We start from the raw sequence: 20,050 nt of genomic DNA, 5'->3' as shown, positions 1-20,050 counted from the left end.
TCAATCCAAGAAATATCTACCCGGGCCAGCCGAGAGGCAACCTAAAAGCTAATCAGAATTTTGAACCGCATATCTGGCACCTAATAGGCCACATACATATCTGCTCAATTTCACATTGTTAAGCCATCTTCTATGGTAGACCATTTTCATGAGCCTTGGCCTTTACCATTGAGCCGCAGGATCCTGATGGACACCATATTGAAACTTAAGTCATCTAATGCACCGGGCCCGAATGGCCTGGCAAACGTAGTGTTAAAGAAAGACCCGACTAATTGGTCCCAGGTTTTGTTGATCCTCTTTTCACGAGTTTGTAGACAGCACACTATTCCGTCTTCATGGCAGCGGTCGGTTCTTATTCCGGTGCATAGAAAAGGGGACCGGACTAATGTCACTAACTACTGCATACTGTCCATGCTAGACGTAACTGGAAAGATCTTTGCGTCGCTAGTATTGAGGAATTGCAATCCTGGGCAACCACTAATAAGATCCTTAACCTCGCGCAGACAGGTTTCCGACCTGGCTCAAGCACTTCTCATAACATCAGAGTCTTGAATCAACTTATCCAGACCACGCATAGTAGAAGGGAGGCTACGTTATACATTGCCTTCGTTGACTTTGGAGGTGCCTTTGACCAGGTCAATAGGGAAACACTATGGGCAAAGCTTAGAGACTTGAAGTGTCCGATTTGGCTTATACATATTCTAGTCCTCAACTTTGCCAGAGTAAGACTGGACAATGAGGGGGAAATCACTGATCCCACACACATAAATATGGGTGTCAAGCAAGGGTGCGTGGCTGCCCCTATGTTGTATAATCTATACATTGCCGACCTTCTCCCTCGTTTGTACGCCACATCTAATTGCCATCTGAGGATAGGAGACCTACCAGTGGTGGGCATGTTATACGCTGATGATTTGGTCCTGTACAATCAGACCATCACTGGCATGAAGAACATGCTCAATGAGCTGGCCAAATATGCCTCCCAACTGGATTTAACCATCAACCTGGAGAAAACGAGTGTAATTCTGGTCTCCAGAAATAAGGTCAATAGGACTAGGATGGACACCTTAATTGGCACCATAGACTTTTCCTTGACCTATTCCTGTCTAGGCTTCGAGTTTGATGCCCGGACTGATTATGGTCTGATAATGACCCATAAAAAGAGACGAGCAAAGTATCTTACCCTGCAATCGTGTATGTTTGCCAGAGGACAAGCTGGATACAGCATGTTGGGGAACATCATGCTGTATAAGCAATGTTTTGTTCCAGCCATCCTGTATGGTCTTGGGGCATTAGCCATTCATGATATAAGCTAGCTAAATAGGTTAGAAGGACACTATTGGCATTCAGTATTGGGTTTGGGCCCTTCCGGCTCAATGGAATAACTCTGGGGCATGGCACTCTGGGCTAGGGGGTCCTTTAATCTAAAATCTCACTCTGACCCAGTCTGTAAGCTGCTTGCAGCGGTAGGGCAGAATTACGACACAGAGAGGGTATTCAGGGGCCTGAATTACAAGTCCCTGAATTAAACGCTCTTTACGGAGATCGGCTGGACTTTTGAGTACAACAGAAATGGGTCCTATGTCCACTTGAAAAAATCTTTTGTGAAGATATGTAATAAATGGAATTTTTGGCAGTAACTATTTCCATCTCTCAAAACTAAAGGGGTATGAAGCAGTATCGCATGTAGTCCATCGATGCAGGAAAACTCAACCATACCTGCTTTTATGTCCCTCCCTGGACATAACTCTTTCTGTTGAAATTACGCACAAACCAACTGCCAGTTCTGTCAGTCATGGGACCCCGCTTAAAACTATCGAAGATGGGCATTGCTACATCTGCGGCGTAACAGGTCAATTGGAATCAGCCAGAAATGTACTTACAGTGTGCCAGCTTGTGGCCACTGTATATGTGCAATTTGGGTATCCATGTACATAGATCTGAGGAAATCATAGCAGACTCCATTTGGGATTATTGTTTAAACAGACACCATTGCTATGCAAACTGCTTTATTTCGGGTGTGGGTGCATGTCAAATGTCTGACATTGCTTGACTGCTTGATTAAAGTGTCATTCCGTTCTCGAAGACTTAAGATCTAGGGCTATGATGGGTTACACCATTACGTATTGACTGATGAATTGATGAACTGATGAATTTGCATAACCATGACATTTTGGAAAGCAGTGAAAGTAGTGAATTGTATTATTTTGCTTTGATGCTTATGTGAATTGTTGCGTTGTGTTTTCTTGTTGTGTTGTAATTTATAAGATTAAGTTTGTGTAAAGTTATAATTTTGAAATAAATCACAATAAACTTATTATTATTATTAAAATTATTATTTGGAACATCCTTTTATCACAGCCCCGCCCCCTGTGAACTCTGCCTCCTCGGAACTCTGCACCCACCCTGGCCCTTGTGGGATCCCCTTCACATATTTTCCATTTCCACCACTGCCTAAGTCTGAGGATAGGCCTGCTTTTATTTCACCATACCCTGGTGGTTTAATGGGCCTTTGGCAGTAAGGCCTTTGTTTTTAAACACTAATCCCTGGGGGGTTAGTGGTGGTGTGCAGGCTCAATTTTTCGACTCTGCGTCGACTCATAGAGCCGTCACAGCATCCATCCTTCTCCCTTGTGACCGTAGTTGTGGTGTTTGCTGCACTCCCAGAGATGGCGGCAGTCCACTGCTGCACGGCCCCTGCCAGTGTTCGTTAGGCGCACGACGCTGCATACTGCAGCTGGACACATAGCGGCCCGACATCTTCTGGACTGCAGTCCCGCCGACCTGCCGCCATCAAGTTAGCTAGGGGAGGGAGCAGGCCTGCCCATAAACGCTCCAACATCACGGGTGAGTTGGGACGGGATCCACACTCTCCTTGCAGGGTCTGCATATTATGAAAAAATATTTATAAACTCATACAAAAAGTACGAAAATGTTATTTCTGCAAAATGCCAACATCTAATGCATATAATAAATATTGCAAACTGTTATCCTTTTACACATGTAATCCAGTAACATTGTTAGTTGAAACGTATTCCTAAAGCACCGTTTTCAGTTAAATATTCTATTACACATAGTTAGATCATAGCTTCAGCTGTTCTTCTAATTATACATTGTCCCATCATCATGTTTCTGCTCCTCTGTATCGTCATGGAGCATTCTTTAGGAAGTTAATAAATATTGTCAGTTTCCATTTTAATAGGTCACATCAGTTTCATCCTTTTCATATGCATTCTTGCTATATAGCAGAAGCCTTGCTAATGCTGGCCATGGCGGATATTGACTGGAAGTTCTCCACTTTATATATCTTCTTTTTGGCCATTCTTAAGAACGGATTTAATTGTAGCACCTGCCCTATGGTTTCCAACACTTGTCATGATCTAGGTGTTTTTTATTGTTCCCAGACCCCCTCAACGTTCTAGGGGCTTTCAGAGACACATGAGGCTCTAGGAGCATCGGCCTTGCTGGGAGTCAGAGGCTAAGCCTCTATCAGCATAACCTGAGAGTAATAGTGACTTATGCCTAATGAAGGTAGTATGCAGTTTCTTCCTTTCTCAACATTAGTAGCCGACCCATGGAGATCTATGGCAAGTATAGGCAGGATATTAATCGCCAAGGAATTCAACTACAATATAGAATTGTTTAAAACAAAAAAAAAAAAACGAGGTACAGATGGTAGGTTTGGCAAAGGGGATAATGATTTTTTGGGGTTGGGGTGGGGCTAATGAAGCTGCGGGCGGCAACACCCGGTTTTTGCACTGAATTTCAAAATTGTGCCAAATTTAAAAAATGAAACCTTTTAGGGATGAAAAAATGAGGGATAAAAACACACGGAACCATCTGGCACACCTGTGCCAGGCGCCTGCAGACTTTGCCCCATCTGCCACAGAGTTGTCATGCTGTTCTGGTATCGCCAATCATTGATAAGCGCATGAATAAATCGCCTGATACGGAGCTTGCAGTCCAGTGGCTTCATTTCTCAGTTTCCATCTGCAATACTAGGGATCACTTGCAAAATGCTGAGGGAACAAATCCCCAGTAGGAATTGAGATTTGCATTATTATTAATAATAATAATATCTGCTTTATAGAGCTGCATGCCAGATTCTCCAGTTTCTAAGCACTGCAATGAAAGCTGCTACGTTTGTTTATCTTTTTCAAGTTTTTAACCTTGGATGAAGAGTTGAGTCAGCCGTTACGGAATTAAAACTTGTGAAGTTCAGGATGGCCCTCTGGTCAGGACCAGGCACTTTACTCTTCTACAGTGAGTGCCGACCTAGCCCCAAAGAGGAGTGCAGCACTTTAAAGACCGATTTTATCGTAGCTGAAACATCTTGAACATGGGGTGTTGTACGTAGAACAATATGGCACTCTGGGATCCAGTGAGATTACAGACAGCAGGATGTGATTGGGGAATGGAGTGGGTGGGAACCTGTAATTTGGACAATACTAGATAGACCCTATTGCCATCTAGTTTGCACTTAGCAGTGCTTAGAGAGATGTTTGAATTCCATTGCGTTGGCTGCACAGGGATTTGCACCCTGATTGCCAGGTTCCAAAATAAACAACCGCTAGACCACATCTCGTTCGCGCTATCTAGCAAAAAGCAAATTGCCAGTAACAACAGCCTGTCAGCCAATATCACAGTCATCCACTTTTGCGTTAAACGATTTCCTGTGTGCTTTCTAATGTTATTCTTGTTTTGTCCCAGTGGCCTTATTACTCCCCACGAAGGCCAGTTTGAAATAATGGAAGAGGAATTACCTGCTGCCAAAGCTCCAACTTCAAACGAAAGCAAAGAAGAAAAGTCTATTGTAAAACGCTTGTAAGTACCAACTTGTTTTTTTTTCCAGCTCAGCTATGCTACGATTTTCCAACTTCTGAACAATGAAATCTGCATTCAAATATTATTACAACCACGATTCTATTAGCTGTTACTTTTAGTTAAATAGTTTTATCAGGGTTTATGGTACACAAAAACTATAGTGCAAATAGACCAACTGGTCTGACATAGAAAACTTAAGGAAAAACCAAAAAGGTTGAAGACAAATCTATTGATTAAAAACAAATTTCATCCATTGCGTATAGCTTTACACTTAAAGGTCTGATATATGTTTGAAGTCACACATGAAAATTTAAATACATACAAAACAATTGTATGTCTTCATTGTGCAAATGTCCTATAGTTGTATATTGAGTAATACATAATCTTCATACATATTTTCATTGTGAAAATTGTATGAATAGTATTCATTTGTATACACCTTCTAGGTGTATTTGTAAAATTTTGTTGTCAGAAGCCGCAACCTGCCAGACCTTTTGTCCATGATTTTGCAAGTTGAACTCCGAACCCTGGATGCAACTTGCTTTTTAATTTCCGTTTTGATAGTAACATAGAGTTTAATCCCCCAGAATGTGTCCATACATTTCTTCGTGGAGTAGCACCATATTTCCCCAATCTTCATTTCGCCATATTCCGTAGTTCCCATTGATAGACTTTTAAAACTAGTGAAGCTTTAAAAATAATCTCTGACCACTCGCGGGTGCAGGAAATATGGCTGCCTGAATTATGTGCTCACCCTGTGATTTCCCTTGATTAAAAATAAGAGCGATTACCCCATTTCCCGCTGCTATAAGAGGCGCACTTCCGCCACGGCACACCCAGGATTGCATAGATGAAGTTGGGGACAATGGTGCAACACTCTAATGAGACAGAGGACTATGGAAGTGTGAAGCATGGCCTCTCACGTGACTTGGATGCGTGTCATGTAGGCCTCCCGGATGTGCGAAAGAATTAACGTAACTCTAAAAGCCCTACACATTGTGCATAAAAATGGCAGACGCACAGGCAACCGATGAGTAGAGGACCGGTGCGTGTGCTGGTTGCCCAGGCTTCAATCTTGCTGGTGGTGAGCTGAGCATTGGATTGGAGAACCGCTGTCCTGGCTTAAGCCATCCCCTTGCAAATAATGATTATGATACAAAAGTGATGAATCCCCGTGGGACCTTTTTCCCTACCCTACTCCGCAAATAGTAAGGAGGAGCGATAACCTGGGCCAGGGAAAGACTGTGTGGTGTAAAGTACAATGAGGTGACAGACCCCAATGAATTGTAGAATCGCCTTCGAGGTAGGAGGAGCAAAGAGGCCTGCTGAGCTTCTCCCATTACCCCCATTGCTTCAGGGATTATTGAGGTGAAGAGTGGAATTGTAATCCGTGCTTTAAGTGGGCCAGGCCCCAGCAGTCTCCAGAAAGTGGGGCTGAACTGGGGCCCTGCCGGTGCCGCTCAGCCCCCACACGCCTGACGGGGCACATTATCCTGCCACGGCCGTAGCCGTGACGGGAGATGTGCCCGCCATGATCAAGTCAGGCAGCTGTGACTGACAGAAGTGCCAGCCAGCCACAGCAGTTTGCAAGTTGCTGTGGCTGGCTGGCCCTTCTGTCAGTCACATCTGCAGCCGGAAATGCATCAGTCGCCAAACTAACTTCCTCGTGCTGTAGATTGGGAGGGAGTTTGTCAGTTTGTGGAATCCTGTATCTTTTAGGTGCCCCTTCCCCCTGGGGATGTCACTTTTGTGGGGCATCCCGGGCTGAGTGCACAGGACTTCCTAGCCCCGCATCCTCGTGAGAGGCCAAGAGACCCTCCTGGTGTAGTGGGAGGGGGTTTGTGGAATCCTGTTCCCCCTCCCACGAATGCCACTGCCATGTCGATCACCAGCACTGCAGCAGAGTACATGCTCACGGACGCCCTGCTCTACCGCCTGGAGCGCCACACTGACCGCATCATCAAGGTCGTCTCTATGGGCCTGCTTCTCCTTGTGGTCTCACTCGCATTTGCACACGAAATCTCAACTGGCGAGTCCTGCAAGCTGTGTCTATTACAGGCAGGCAGGGATGATGTCAGTCTGAGCTACAGAGAGAGGGAGAGAACCAGAGACATAGAGACTAGGAGAGAGTGAGAGTGAGAGTGAGAGAGAGTGAGAATATGAATGAGAATAAAAAGTGGCTGGCAGACGAGTACAAAGAGAAGGAAAGGCCAGGGGGATAGCTCGGGGGCAACACGTTTGTCTTGGAAGCAAGACAACGCATAGCAACACAGGTTCGAATCCCGGGCTCATGTTTAGAAACTGGTCACCAGTATTAAGTACGTCATAAAAGAGGGAGAGTGAGAGAGAGGCTAGCAGACAGAACTACAAAGAAAAAGGGGAGTAGAGGAGGAGGGTAGACAGAGATGGAGTAACAACAAACTAGGGAGAGGAAGGGAGAGTAGAGAGGTCAACAGAACTAAAGAAACCGATGGGGAGAGAGAAGCAGAACTGCAGACTCAGAAAGACTAGCAGCATATAGACAAATACACAGATGGCATATATATACATGTATGGGTGGAAGAATGCATAGGCGCTTCTCATAGCTCTCACTGACCTTGCTCTGTTCCTACTAGTGTTTTATTTGCAGTGTTTTGATAGCCAGTACTTTCCCACCTTGATCCATAAGCAGTTCTGGAACTGGGATGGATTTTTCCGGATTTGCAATATGGTAAACATGTCTGTCCTGATCTAGGATCCAGAAAAATCCATGTGCTCCCTTTCCATTGGTTCAGTGCTTAGACTGCTTTAAACAGGGATTCCAAGCTAGGTAGTTGGGTACAAGGGCAAGGCACTTACCCACAAGACAAAGTTAAGGTCTAATCACAATGCTTGTGAAATCACTCATTAGGGTTTTACCCTGCAGGAAATATTGAAATACAGTTTCTAAGATTGAGATGGTGTGCAGAACCATTGGGGTAAATGCCTCTACCTTGGATTATTTTCCAGGTGGTAATGATTAATCTCCTCAGAGGCGAATGTTTATTGTGGGGGATGTGGGGTGTAGTGGGAGCAATCCACCCGCACACCACTGCGCAGTTATGGGGTCAGATTCCCAATCAATAGTTTCCATTTCCAGCACTGTTGGTGAGGGAGATGTTGATGGTGAATGTAAACAAGTAATTTGATTGCGTATTCGATGGGATGGTAGGGGACCCTTGGGGGAGGGGTAGCATGTTCAGTTCACCGACTGGAGCTAACATTGCAAGCTTGCATTCCGAATGAGCTGGGCACTCCCCGCACCAACCCATGTTTCCCTGTCTGGCGTCCCCCAGCCAGTCTCTTTAGACTCGCTAACCATGCTGCCCTCCCCTGACTCCCAGCCTTTTCCTTCCTTACGTTGTTCGCAGCTGTCCTCTGTTGATCCCAGCTTCTTCTCGTCACACGCCGGGCTTTATGACCTTGAGCTTTTATTTGTTATACTATACTGTGAACCCCTTGCCTCGCATCATAGAAGATTGGAACAACATGAGCACACACTGGCATGAGAATGGTTTGCTAACGGATGATGAGTATGACTATGTAAGAAACAAACATCCCGTACTTGCAACTATATATTTTCTCCCCAAAATACATAAGAAATACAACAAAATACCACCCAGTAGACCAATCATTAATGGAATTGGATCAGTGAGTGAATCAATATCAGTATAAATAGACAAGACATCTACAACCTTTAGCAGCCAACCTGGCATCATACGTACAAGATACAAAGCATATATAACAGCTGGAATATATAGATTGGGAAGATGATTTCAGACTGGTCACTTTCGATGTCACTGCACTATATACAAGTATTTTACATCTAAAAGGAATGGAAACAGTCAACTATTTTCTAAAAGCAAGATCAATTTCTTGTTTGGATGAAAACAACATGATTCTTGAAATGTTAAATTTTGTATTGAACAATAACATCTTATTCAACAATACCATATACAAACAGCACCAAGGTACTGCAATGGGTGCACAATTTGCCCCTTTTTATGCAAACCTTTATATGGGGAGTTTTGAATTGAACAACGTTGTATTCTGGGGGCGATATATAGACAACGTCCTTGTAATCTAGAGAGGAAATCAAAAATCTCTAAAGGAATTATCATTTATTCCTAAATACCAATGAATTAACAATGGAAGAAAGCACTGACAAAATTCCCTTTTTAGACTTGGAACTGTATATAGACAACAACAAAATACAATCCACACTGTTTACCAAACCAACATCAGGAAACAGCATCCTGCATGCCAGGAGTAATCATCCTCAACATATTATTCAAAATATACCATATGAGGGAGATAAGAGGGAGAAAAGAAAAAGACAACAATGCACACACTGAAAGATTCAGTCTGAGAATAAATATTGAATCAAATGGAAAACAAAGTTGGTTAAAATCAAGATAATTGAAGAAATGTTTGAATATTATGTATGATTGGAATACATATCAAATGTAACTACCAGATTGAACCATAAGGGATGTATGACTTTGAATACAAAACTTAAGAAGATAAATCTATTATTTGGAGCGCACCAAAGAGTCCTTGTGGTTATTTTGAGTTACACTATACTGTGTTGCGATATGCACTTAGTTATGTAGGCCAGACCATTTTTACATCTTCATCTTTAGGCCACGCCCATCAGGTCTTAGACCATGCCCATCATGCATACCACACCCCAAATGAGCCTCCCAGTTTCTTACCCCACTTAAAGCACTGATTGTAATGCATGGCCTTGCTATGGGCCAGAGACTTCCACAGCTGGGGCTGGCGAAACGTGGCTTTTGACAGTAGTGTGTCAGAGTGCCAAACCTGCAAGAACCCCAATGGATCATTCTGGCGCACGCAAGCAATAAGGGGAGGGAGGGCGCATAAGAAAAGGCCCACATCTAGTGATGACACAGTGAGCACATTCTGTGAGGGAAAGATGGGGTGTTGGAGGTCCTCGCGAGGCAGGGCCCATAGGATAGAAAATAGAAGGAATCTAGATACGACCCTGGAAGGATGCCAAGAGGAATGGTGCTTTGAAGGTACAGGAACAGCCATTCACAAAAGATCTCCAGTGCCTTGAAGTGAAGCGGTTGCTTGGAGCGCTGTGAGGGAATGAAGAAAGGCCTGCAGACCTGATGGTGACAATCCAGGACACCTAGTAATGCAGGCAAATTCCCTATAGTTGCAGCATATTCTTTAGACCAGGGAGCAACAGAACTCCTGTGAATGGGGACTAATGAAAGCCAACCAGATATGTCAGCAACTGCAAAGTAAGTAATAGGTGAGTAGGCTACGATTAAAGACAGAACAATAAAGAAGAATACTGTATTATATGAATATTTGCGCCTTTATTTGTCCTTTCTGGTGTTAATCATGTTATTTTTGCTTATTACTTAAAGCTGATTACATTGCTTTTAGTGTCCTTCATTCACAAAAACAGTCACTGCAACAATTTTCGTTCAGTTGGTTTGTGTAATGATATTCTTTTTATAGGTTATTTTCCATTCTGCTGTCCTGCATCCACAAAACATTCACTGTTTTGGAGGTTCCCCAGTTGGTTTGTGGAATTTCCTTTGGTTTTGGATTGCCGATTTATGGTCTGTTCATTTGCTTTGTCACTTCAAAAGTTCTTTGCATTTTAGGCTCCTTGCATTTTTAGGTTCCTCAACACGTGTTTCCCCGTCTAAGTATTTGGCGGTTTTTCCTATTGAGGACAATGCCCAATGGTAATATTTTGAAAATTATGTTTACAGGAAATGGTGCATCTCCTGATCCTTGTTGAGTCCGGTATAACAAGTGTCCATAAGGCAAATCCAAAATGCTTCTTTTTCTTCCAACATTTTTCTATGTTGCCTCCTCTTGGTGGGAGTTTGATTTTATCAATTCCAAAACATTTGAGTTTACCAATATCTTTTTGTGAATGGTTGGCCTGATAGTGATGAGCCAGTGGTGTTTGTGATTCTTGATTCTGGATAGATCTGATATGTTCACTGATCCTTATTTTTAGATTTCGTATGGTGCTCCCAATATAGTATTTCAAACAGATATATTGAATTGCGTAGACTACATCTTTGCTATTGCAATTAATGAACTGTTGTATTTATTTTTTGATATGTCCATTGGGCAGTGTGATGGTGGTTCTGGCATTGTCTGAAAATGTGCATTGGCTGCAGGTGCCACACTTATGGTTTCCTATTGTTGGAGGTTTGAGCCACATCATTTGTGTTGCATTGTTGGTTTTCTTCTTACAAACAAAATGAGATGGGCTGAGTATATTTTAGAAATATTTGGCTCTACGAAAGGTTAGACTTGGTTGTGGGTCTAACAGTTGTTCTAAGTCACTGTCTGTTTGGAGTATGTTCCAATTCTTTTAAAGAATATTGGTAAGTATTTTATTGTTGCTGTTGTATGTTGTGATAAATCTTATTTTCTCCAGTGTTGTTGTTTTACTAGTTTTGTGCATTAGAAGATCTGTTCTTGTTCTTGTTAATGCATTCTTTTGCATGGGTTTTGATTAAAGACAGTGTCGTGATATAACATCGGGCTACCTAGATTATTAGTGTCGACAACAAAATTGATGCACAGAAAGAAGTACGACAAGCCTGGAAATCCCAAAAGACGGAAAACATGCTGGGTGGAAGACGGTTCTACACGTAGAGCGCCATATTGTTCCTACAGCAGTTTGAGAGCTTGAATGGAAACAACAATGGAGGAACGTTAAAGACTGCAGCCCTCTAGTGCAGAGGTATTCAAAATGTGGGGCGTGGCCTCATTCCCGGGGGGAGGGAGGAGCGCGGGACCCCAGCCTGAAACAACAAACATTTAAAAAAAAAAGGGGGGGCAGGGGTTTAGAAGGGGGGAAAGAAAAGCTGGCGCGGGATGGGACATGACATGCACATTTTTGCATATCCCATCCTGCCATGACCCCGTCGCACATGCTCAGTGACAGGGGGCCAGGCTCAGTGTCAGTGGAAGTGGCTGACCCAGGAAATAGTCACCCTGGAAGCACGCTCTTTATCCCTTTCCAGAGAGCGCGCTTCCAGGGTGTTTGAATCCAGTTGCATGAATGAAACGGGTCCGGGATTATACAAAGCAAGGAGGCGGGCCCTGGAGTTGTTTGTGGAAAGGGTGTAGGGTGTTTTGGGTTGTTTTTGAAGCAGGTGGGGGAGCCCATGGTTTATTTTTGTAGCTGCTGGGCGGGCCTAGGGTTATTTTTGTAGCGGGTCGGAAAGCCCTCAGGTTGTTTTTCGAGCAAGTGGGGAGCCCTAGGGTTGTTCTTGGAGCATGTGGGGCCCTGGGATTGTTTTTGAAGTAGGTGGGGGAGCCCTGGGGTAGTTTTGGAGAGGGTCTGGGGGCTTGGGACTATGCATGGTGTGGGCTAGGGGGAGCCCAGGGACTATGCAGGGAGAGGTTTAGGGAGGAGCGGGGCAGTGGGGAACCCTGGGCAGGAGAAGCTCGTCAATAATGGGCGAGGGGGCATCGACCCAGCGGCCCCTTACCCATTATGGAGGAGCCAGCCCAGTGGAACACTGAGCGCTCCGTCAGCTGCTTGGCTGAACTGTCAAAGAGAAACCCAGTTTCCCTTTGATAGTTCAGTTCTCCAGCTGCACATGCTCAATGAGCCATGCAAGCAAGGCAGGGGACGTTTTGCTTTGCATAGATTATTGGGAAGGCTGGCTGGGGAACTGGTGTCTGTATGTGTGAGGGGGAGCTCCTGCTGATTTTGGCAGGTGGGTAGGGGGAATTGTACAACAAAGGCATGCCTTTGCTGCACAATCCACCTACCCACCTGCCAAAATCAGCTCTCCTTCTGAGGTGCTGTGGAGCCCAGGGGACACGGATGGTATATTTTTACTTGACATCTATCATAGATGTCCAGTATAAAATAGCATGTCTGCCCCCCGGACCACCCCAGCACCAACTGCAGACTGTTAGGCTTTTTATCCAATTTTATTTTTAAAGTATGCTCTAAAGTGCAACATTTTAACCGATTTGTTTTAAAAAATGTCCCGGGGCTAGGACCCTCCCCCGAATGCCCTTGATTGGTGTGGGCTCCCTTGCTACACTCAGTTGCTATCGCATATCTAGGAGAAATATTTATGCCCTCATAGTTGGCAACAGTAAAAACAGACACAAGTGATCACAGTTCAAGGGTGTTTATTAAACTGTATAATAGGTGAGATAAATGCCTAATCTAAACCTAAATCTAAGATGGGAACAAGCTACGACCATGAAATAATAACAGTTCTAGTGGTATCTTAGTCAAATAAAAAGGGCCTATACTAAAACACCTATTGCCAATCCTTACCGCTATACTACAAAATAGTGTGTGATAATGTTCACAAGAAAAGAAAGAAGTGTTCTCAAAATGATAAGTCAGGATGGTAAAGCTGGGGTCTCTCTTCCCCACGTTTTTAGCACAGGACAAGGCGGTACTCTTGAGCACAATACACTCCTGGGCTTCACCAGCACAAGCTTACAGTTAGTTTCCAAAATATCAGGACCTTCTGTGGCCAAGTCTCTTTCGCACAAAGTCGCTCCCCTCAGAGGACCTGATGTGCCATAAACAACAAACAAAAATTCCTTTGTCATCTTCACATCTGGTGATTTCTCTTCACCCTTGGATCCCCTCCACAGGGCTCTGATCCTTTTTGCAACATGGGCGTCCCTCAGTCGGGTTCACTACGGCCTTTCATTCAAAATCTCAGCAACTTGTAACATTCAAGAGTCTTAATGTCTTTTTAAACAACCATTCACTGTGGACATCCCTCAGCCGGGTTCACTGTTGTCGACACAATGTTCATGGGTGTATCACTGTTCACCCCAATTTTCAGGCATCCCTCAGCCGGGTTTGCATTTTGCCAAATACACAGTTCACTTTGCTTCATCATAATGCAGGGTTCCCTTCCCACGGCATCCCTCCATCGGGTTCACACTTGCCACAGTTCACAGGACAGTCCTTTTAGACCCCTTAGGGTATTCCCTTTACCTAAGTCTGGGTCTCAGCCCCCAGCCAGGCTTCATACAGCTCTGTTAACACAATGTTCTTGGCTGTGTCACTGGTCACCCTAATTCGTAGGCATCCCGCAGTCTGGTTCACATGTGCCCCCGGTAACACAGTTCACCTTGTTTCCTCAATGTGTCAAAGACTTTCGACTGTACAAGGGGTGTTGCTTGACCCTCATATGACCACCTTGGCACTTCACGCCTGCCTCCCCTAAGGCCTCTTGGTTCTTGTAGTTTCAACAAAAGGTTCTAGCCAGAGTCCTTCGAACAAGCACTCACATGGCGCCGGACCACTCTGTATCTGGACCTTTACTGGGGTTTCTTTAAAGTTCAAATACACAAGTTCTTTGTTCAAACAATGTTGCTGCTTGCAACCTTGGGCCCATCGCAGTTCGGTTTACTATCAGTCCTCTCTGACTCACCGGCTGTGCTGATCTTGGTAGAGTTTCTTGACTGTGGAGTCAAGGACGGCACCACAGAGGCAAGCGCTTCTCCCTGCCTTGGCTATCAGCACGGGAGGGCCCCTTGTACCTTTGACACCTATCACACCACACGCCAGCTGTACTTCCCGGTCTTGTAATTCCCCTTTTGGAGAATTTGCAGGTCTGAGTTGAAAAGAGCAAGGACAATTCCCTCCTCATCGTCCTTTCAGGTCTTGCTGCCTTTCTCCTCCGTTTGAACTGCTGGTCCGGAATAGCTGCTTCCTTGTGCGTTCAGCCTTGCTCAAAGTGAAATCTCTGCCTTTTATCCCTTTGGGGAAGAGAAAGGGCAGTCAGGTGTGTGTGGTTATGGGCAATAGCCTGGCTCTGCCTGACCCTTGTTTTGGGACATGTCAGATGAACGGCTTTGGTGTTAGTCTGTTGTCTGTCACAGTGTGAGAAAGTATTTGTGTAGAAAAGGGGGGGGGTGGGGTGGTTGGACAACTCGGGAAGGTGAGATTTGTAAAGTTTGTGAGATGAATAAGGGGGTTTGTGGGGAGTTCGGGAAATAATAATCAGATGTACATGGAGAAGAATGACTGGGAGTATTTGGGTACGCAACTGGAAAATAGGGATTCTGGGAGATGTAGTGTCCTAGTGCAGATGGGTTTGAGTTCCTATTGGATTTACCATATACGCAGGGGTCATTGGATTTGAGAAAGGGAGATTTGTAGTATCTTGCCTCCTGCAAGATGTGCCTGGACCAGTGATGACATGGAGCAGGAACCAGGCTGACCCAGGTAAGTAGAAACAGAAGATGCTTTATTACTTGCTTACATAGATGCAGTTATGAAGGTAGGAGAGAAGGTCACAAGCATCTGTCCTGGTTCCCTGCCATACTCCAAGTCCCAACCGTCACTCTGTGGAGCTCCCAAGCCTCCAACACTCCATGCTCCACCTCACCATTCCATGAGGCCCTTCATTCACTCAGGCATAACACAGATCACTCAAGCTACAATACATCTCCCACATTAAAAACAAGCACAAGAAACAGAGCACACCCACAAACGTGCTAGGACTAACAATCATAGCCAACCGTAACTCCTTCTATCCCGGCCTGCCACGCCGGGGTCTCGTGCTGCCACCACCAAGCACGTACCTTGCCACACAGAACAATGAAACCGAACTACACACTAAAACGTTCCTAAACTCCTTCCGCCAGGACTGCCACCCCTGGCCACCGGTCTGCCACACCTGAGCACCAACCACGCCCAACAATGGGGCAAATGCACCTACCAAAACAACGTAGCCTCAAACTTGCAAACTATTGCAATGGCCAACCAATGTCCTAAGCACGCCAACATCACTAAATACAACGCACCCAAATACTCACAATCAACCAATGCAACCAACCGAACGAATGCCTCATCCCTTGTCCCTCAAGAAAAACCATGGAAAAGAATGAAAAATATAGCCAAATGACTCACAATACAAAGATCACAAAACCGCAACCACAAAAAGGAAAGTTGTGGTGCGTGGGCTATGCACAGTGAAAAACTTTGCAGAGCTGTCAAAATAAACACCACAAGAATGGAAACTGTAGTGAAATCCATAACTAAAAATTTGCAACACAGTTCAGACGCACACAAAAGATGGTAAAAATGTGTAGTGCAATCCCGAACTTTCCAACAATAACCGAATTAGATTCTTGTAAAAATAGATTAATCATCAGTAACACCTGCCAGTGTGTGGTTCAACTGGTCCGCGATGACCACAACTTCACCCAAAAAAAAAAACAACACTGGCCTAAAATCTGTGTGCCACTCCAAAACAAATTAACAACTCAAAATCAACTGCCATGCTAAACTACTATACTTCCACCTACCCTGCACCGCCTGGCACTACAGAACAACTACTAGAAGTCTAAACCTTACTCCTAGAGGACACCAACCTCAACAACTGGAGAACATGTACGGTTACCTAAAACACACAAACATCTACCATGGGCCCCTTGCCCCAACACTCACACGCACTACCGCGTTCAACAATCTCCAAGCTACATTACAGGCCCCTTACCCTGGTGTCCAATTTCCTCAATAATATGGGGTTTCTTCGAAAGGTTTTCCAATACTACAGCAAACACACCTGGCCAGAGTGTGGAACCACCCCACCAACAAGCATGCAACTCCAAACACATGCTACCTCTCACACGTACACAACCACAAGCGTGCTACATCTCACACGTACACAACCTCTACACACACGTGCTACCACTCACACATACACAACTGCTACACAACATACTACCACTTGTGCGCACCCTTGCGTCATACACTCTCACAACGACTACACTATTGCGCTCACAGACGCCAACTCTAACTCACTGTCCACACAACACAACTTCACAACACACAAATGCGCAAATAAACATTTACATTTCCTAAAATGGGGATGTGTTGCACCAACAGCCATGGTGGTGATCAGTCACCATGCTGGGGGCGCACATCACGTTAAAACATCAAAAGTGATTCTCAAATGAACTCATCATATACATAGTCTCCATATTCAGAACATCCCTGCACAATTTTATAATCTACAAAACTCTGTGGATATTTGCTCAATTTACTGTAGTCTATACTTCAACTTCATTTTTAAAAAATGCAAAAAAAAAGCGAAACATCATCATTTAAGAAAGCTTCCATCTGCTTCCAAAATCCTGCGCATCATCAGTAATTAATGCATGCTCATAAAGAAATACTTCATTATTTCTCAAATTCATCATGTGCAATCCATATCTAAAAACGGGGCAAATTGTGCTTAAATGCATCTCCCAGGTATAGCGCCCAACAACATACTCTGCACACATACAACTTCTGCCTCCCAAATTGCATGTAAATCATCAAACCTGCACATTCAGCACTAACACCAATACATTTGGCACAAACATCTCATAGCATTACTAAATTACAACACTGTTTGTTTGTTTATTTATATTGCGCACCAGACCCAAGGGTATTCGGGCGCAAAGGCAGAAAGAGGGTTGTTCAACTTAGGTTACATGTTACAAATAAACAGGGGTACAGCTACGGTTACAATGCTGTAGACATGTAGTGTCAAAAAATCACAGAAGTATGTACAGTGAGTTTACAAGAATGCAGATGTGACAGATAAATAGAGCAGAGCAAATATACAAAATATACATGAGATCCCAAATGACAGTAGGGCGAAGTTAGGCATCATGATTTTTTAGTCATTGGATCAGATTGGATCTGAATTGCTGGTAATGGAGATCTTCCCTTAGAGCAGTTGGAAGGGTGTTCCACAGTTGTGCCGCTTTAACAGCGAAGCTACTCCCGCCAGATTTAGTCAATTTAAATCTGGGTACTAACAAAAGGTTAGAGTTAGCTTTTCGTAAGGGGCGAGAGGCTGTTTGTCTGGTGAATCTGTCTATAAGGTATTGCGGGGCTGCATGGTTGAGGCATTTGTGTGTAAGGGAGGCTGTTTTGAGGAGGATTTTGTCTTTAGCTGAAAGCCAGTTGGTAGATCTCCTAAGGTCTGATATGTGGGCATTTTTAGGGAAGTTGAGGGCGGCTCTCAGGGCATTATTTTGAAGTGTCAGAATTTTGAAGGTGATGTATTTGTTACTGCCTATGTAGAGGGCGTTGCAGTAATCTATTTTCGACAGGATTAATGCCCTTGCTAGAATTACACAATTATAAGGTGAGAGGAAGGGCTTGGCTGCTCTAATTAGCTTGCAGGTGTAGGAGGTGGCTGAAGCCATGGAATTCACTTGTTTACCAAAGGTAAGCGTGGAGTCTATATAAAAACCAAGGGTTTTAACTACTTTGGCTACAGTAATGATGTTATTGTCAATTATGAAGGAGTCATGCTTTATTACTTGGTTACATAGATGCAGTTATGAAGGTAGGAGAGAGGGCCACAAGCATCTTTCCTGGTTCCCTGCCATACTCAAGTCCCAACCGTCACTCTGTGGAACTCCTAAGCCTCCAGCACACCAGGCTCCACCTCACAATTCCATGAGGCCCTGCATTCACTCAGACATCACACAGATCACTCAAGCTACAACAAGACTCATTGCGTGGAAGGGAGGTAGATGTGGTACAGCCTACAAAAGCCTCATGGATTTCCTCCTCTCCTTCTTCCCTGGTATAATTCCGCGCCTCACCTAGGGCATTCCCCTGAGCAAAACCCTGGGGTCCCCACCCCCAGGGTTGGGATCTGAGAGCGCGACCCTTTCCCTGGCCACCTGAATAAGGGTTTCTCAAGGTCTACTTGGGAGAATCCCCTCGGGTTTCACACACCTCCACTTAAAAAACATTCACCAGCCTCCACTGAACTGTGCAGGGAGTGTGGTGAGAGCAGGATCGGGGGAGCCCAGGAACTTTAGTGGGAGCAGGGTGGGAGAGCCAAGGGTATGTGGTGGGGTGGGGAGAGCCCAGGGACTGGGCTAGGAGTGGGATGACGGAGACCAAGGACTGTGATGGGATTAGGTGGGGGAGCCCAGGGACTATACTGGGAGTAGGGTGCAGTGACGGCGTGCAATAGTTCATAGCCAGTTGGACTTGGAGCCTAGCCTGGCCACATTTTGCTCAGGGGGCGCCCTGTTTGAAGACCACTGCTCTAGTGGAACAATATCTGCGACTGTATCAACAAAAAAGGACACTGAAGCTTTTGACTGCCATAAAGGTGCTTCGACGGAATATCCAGCCATCCCTGATGGGTATTAAGGGAGGATTGACTAAGTCTAGGACACAATGCAAGTGCTGAAAAATAATCAACTCTCAACTGACCTCTTGGAGTTTAAATACAAGGCCTGACATAAAGATCTAGAGAAAAGGGTGACAGAGTTGGTCTTAAAGGTGGACGATGAGGAACATTCGGAGGAACAATATAAACCTCATAAGGGGAGTGCCAGAGGAAAACGGGGAAGTGCCATCAACCAAGGAGAAGATAGTTAAAGAAATAAAGGAGATCATCAAGGAAGAGGTTGTGAAGGAGATACGGTGGAGAGGCCCTGTGTGGTTCATCCGTGCTCATTGGCTCCCTGTCAGCTGGTACAAAGTCATTAGCTTCGTTGGTGTCCGTAGCTGTATCTGTGCCTGTGTCAGTGTGTGCTGTTGCATCCCCAGTCGAAGTCCAATCCTGAGGTGGATGTGGTGGCGGAGGTGTCGGTTGGCGCCTTGTACCAGCTGGGTCCTGCCTGACAGTAGGACTCCTAGATGGAGCAGGGCCCAGTGGAGCAGGCAGTCTCTGTTGAATTTTTGAAACAAGCGTGTGCAGCGTGGTCCGAATGTCCAAAGACCTGTTCCTTGGCTGAAGCATGAAAGGAATGGGCGGTGGAGGTTCAGGACTAATGCGCCTCCTCTGGCGAGTGGTGGACCGGGCTCACCTCATGGGCACCCATCTACAGGCACGTGTCCCTGAACCCCTTCATGGTCTTAATAACAGTCTTTGGGCAGATTGTCACCCTCCTCTGAGCTTGTATAAATCTGCACCGGTTTCACCGGGGCAGCTCGTGGTTCTGTCACCTTCTTAAGGTCAGTAGGCACTTTACCCTTTCTCTCTGGAGACTTGGCCAGAGCTGTCCCCATTCCAGGGGTCTGAGCCAGAGCAGCAGCAGCTGCTTCACGCCTTGGTGGGAGAGACAACCGAGGCGCGGCCGCCGCTGTGACCGTGGACACTACCTTCGTGGCCAGCCCCCACTTTGACGAAGAAATAGTGGTCGTCGATGAGGTCGTCAATGGGGTTGTCGACTGGGT

At 45.1% G+C, this 20,050-nt stretch overlaps 1 protein-coding gene across 3 annotated transcripts in view; it reads left to right on the top strand.

The window, feature by feature from the left end:
* Positions 1-20,050, top strand: part of RILPL2 (Rab interacting lysosomal protein like 2) — a 132,379-nt gene that overhangs the window by 60,244 nt on the left and 52,085 nt on the right. For all 3 annotated transcript variants that reach the window (XM_069619674.1, XM_069619676.1, XM_069619675.1), the window contains exon 3: positions 4,711-4,824. In XM_069619674.1, coding sequence (XP_069475775.1) covers positions 4,711-4,824 — 114 coding nt within the window. The remainder of the gene's footprint in view (positions 1-4,710; positions 4,825-20,050) is intronic.

The sequence above is a fragment of the Ambystoma mexicanum genome, chromosome 10, assembly GCF_040938575.1.
Source record: "Ambystoma mexicanum isolate Mex_15411 chromosome 10, UKY_AmexF1_1, whole genome shotgun sequence".
NCBI classification, from domain to species: Eukaryota; Metazoa; Chordata; class Amphibia; order Caudata; family Ambystomatidae; genus Ambystoma; species Ambystoma mexicanum.
This window is presented reverse-complemented; position numbering and strand designations above follow the sequence as displayed.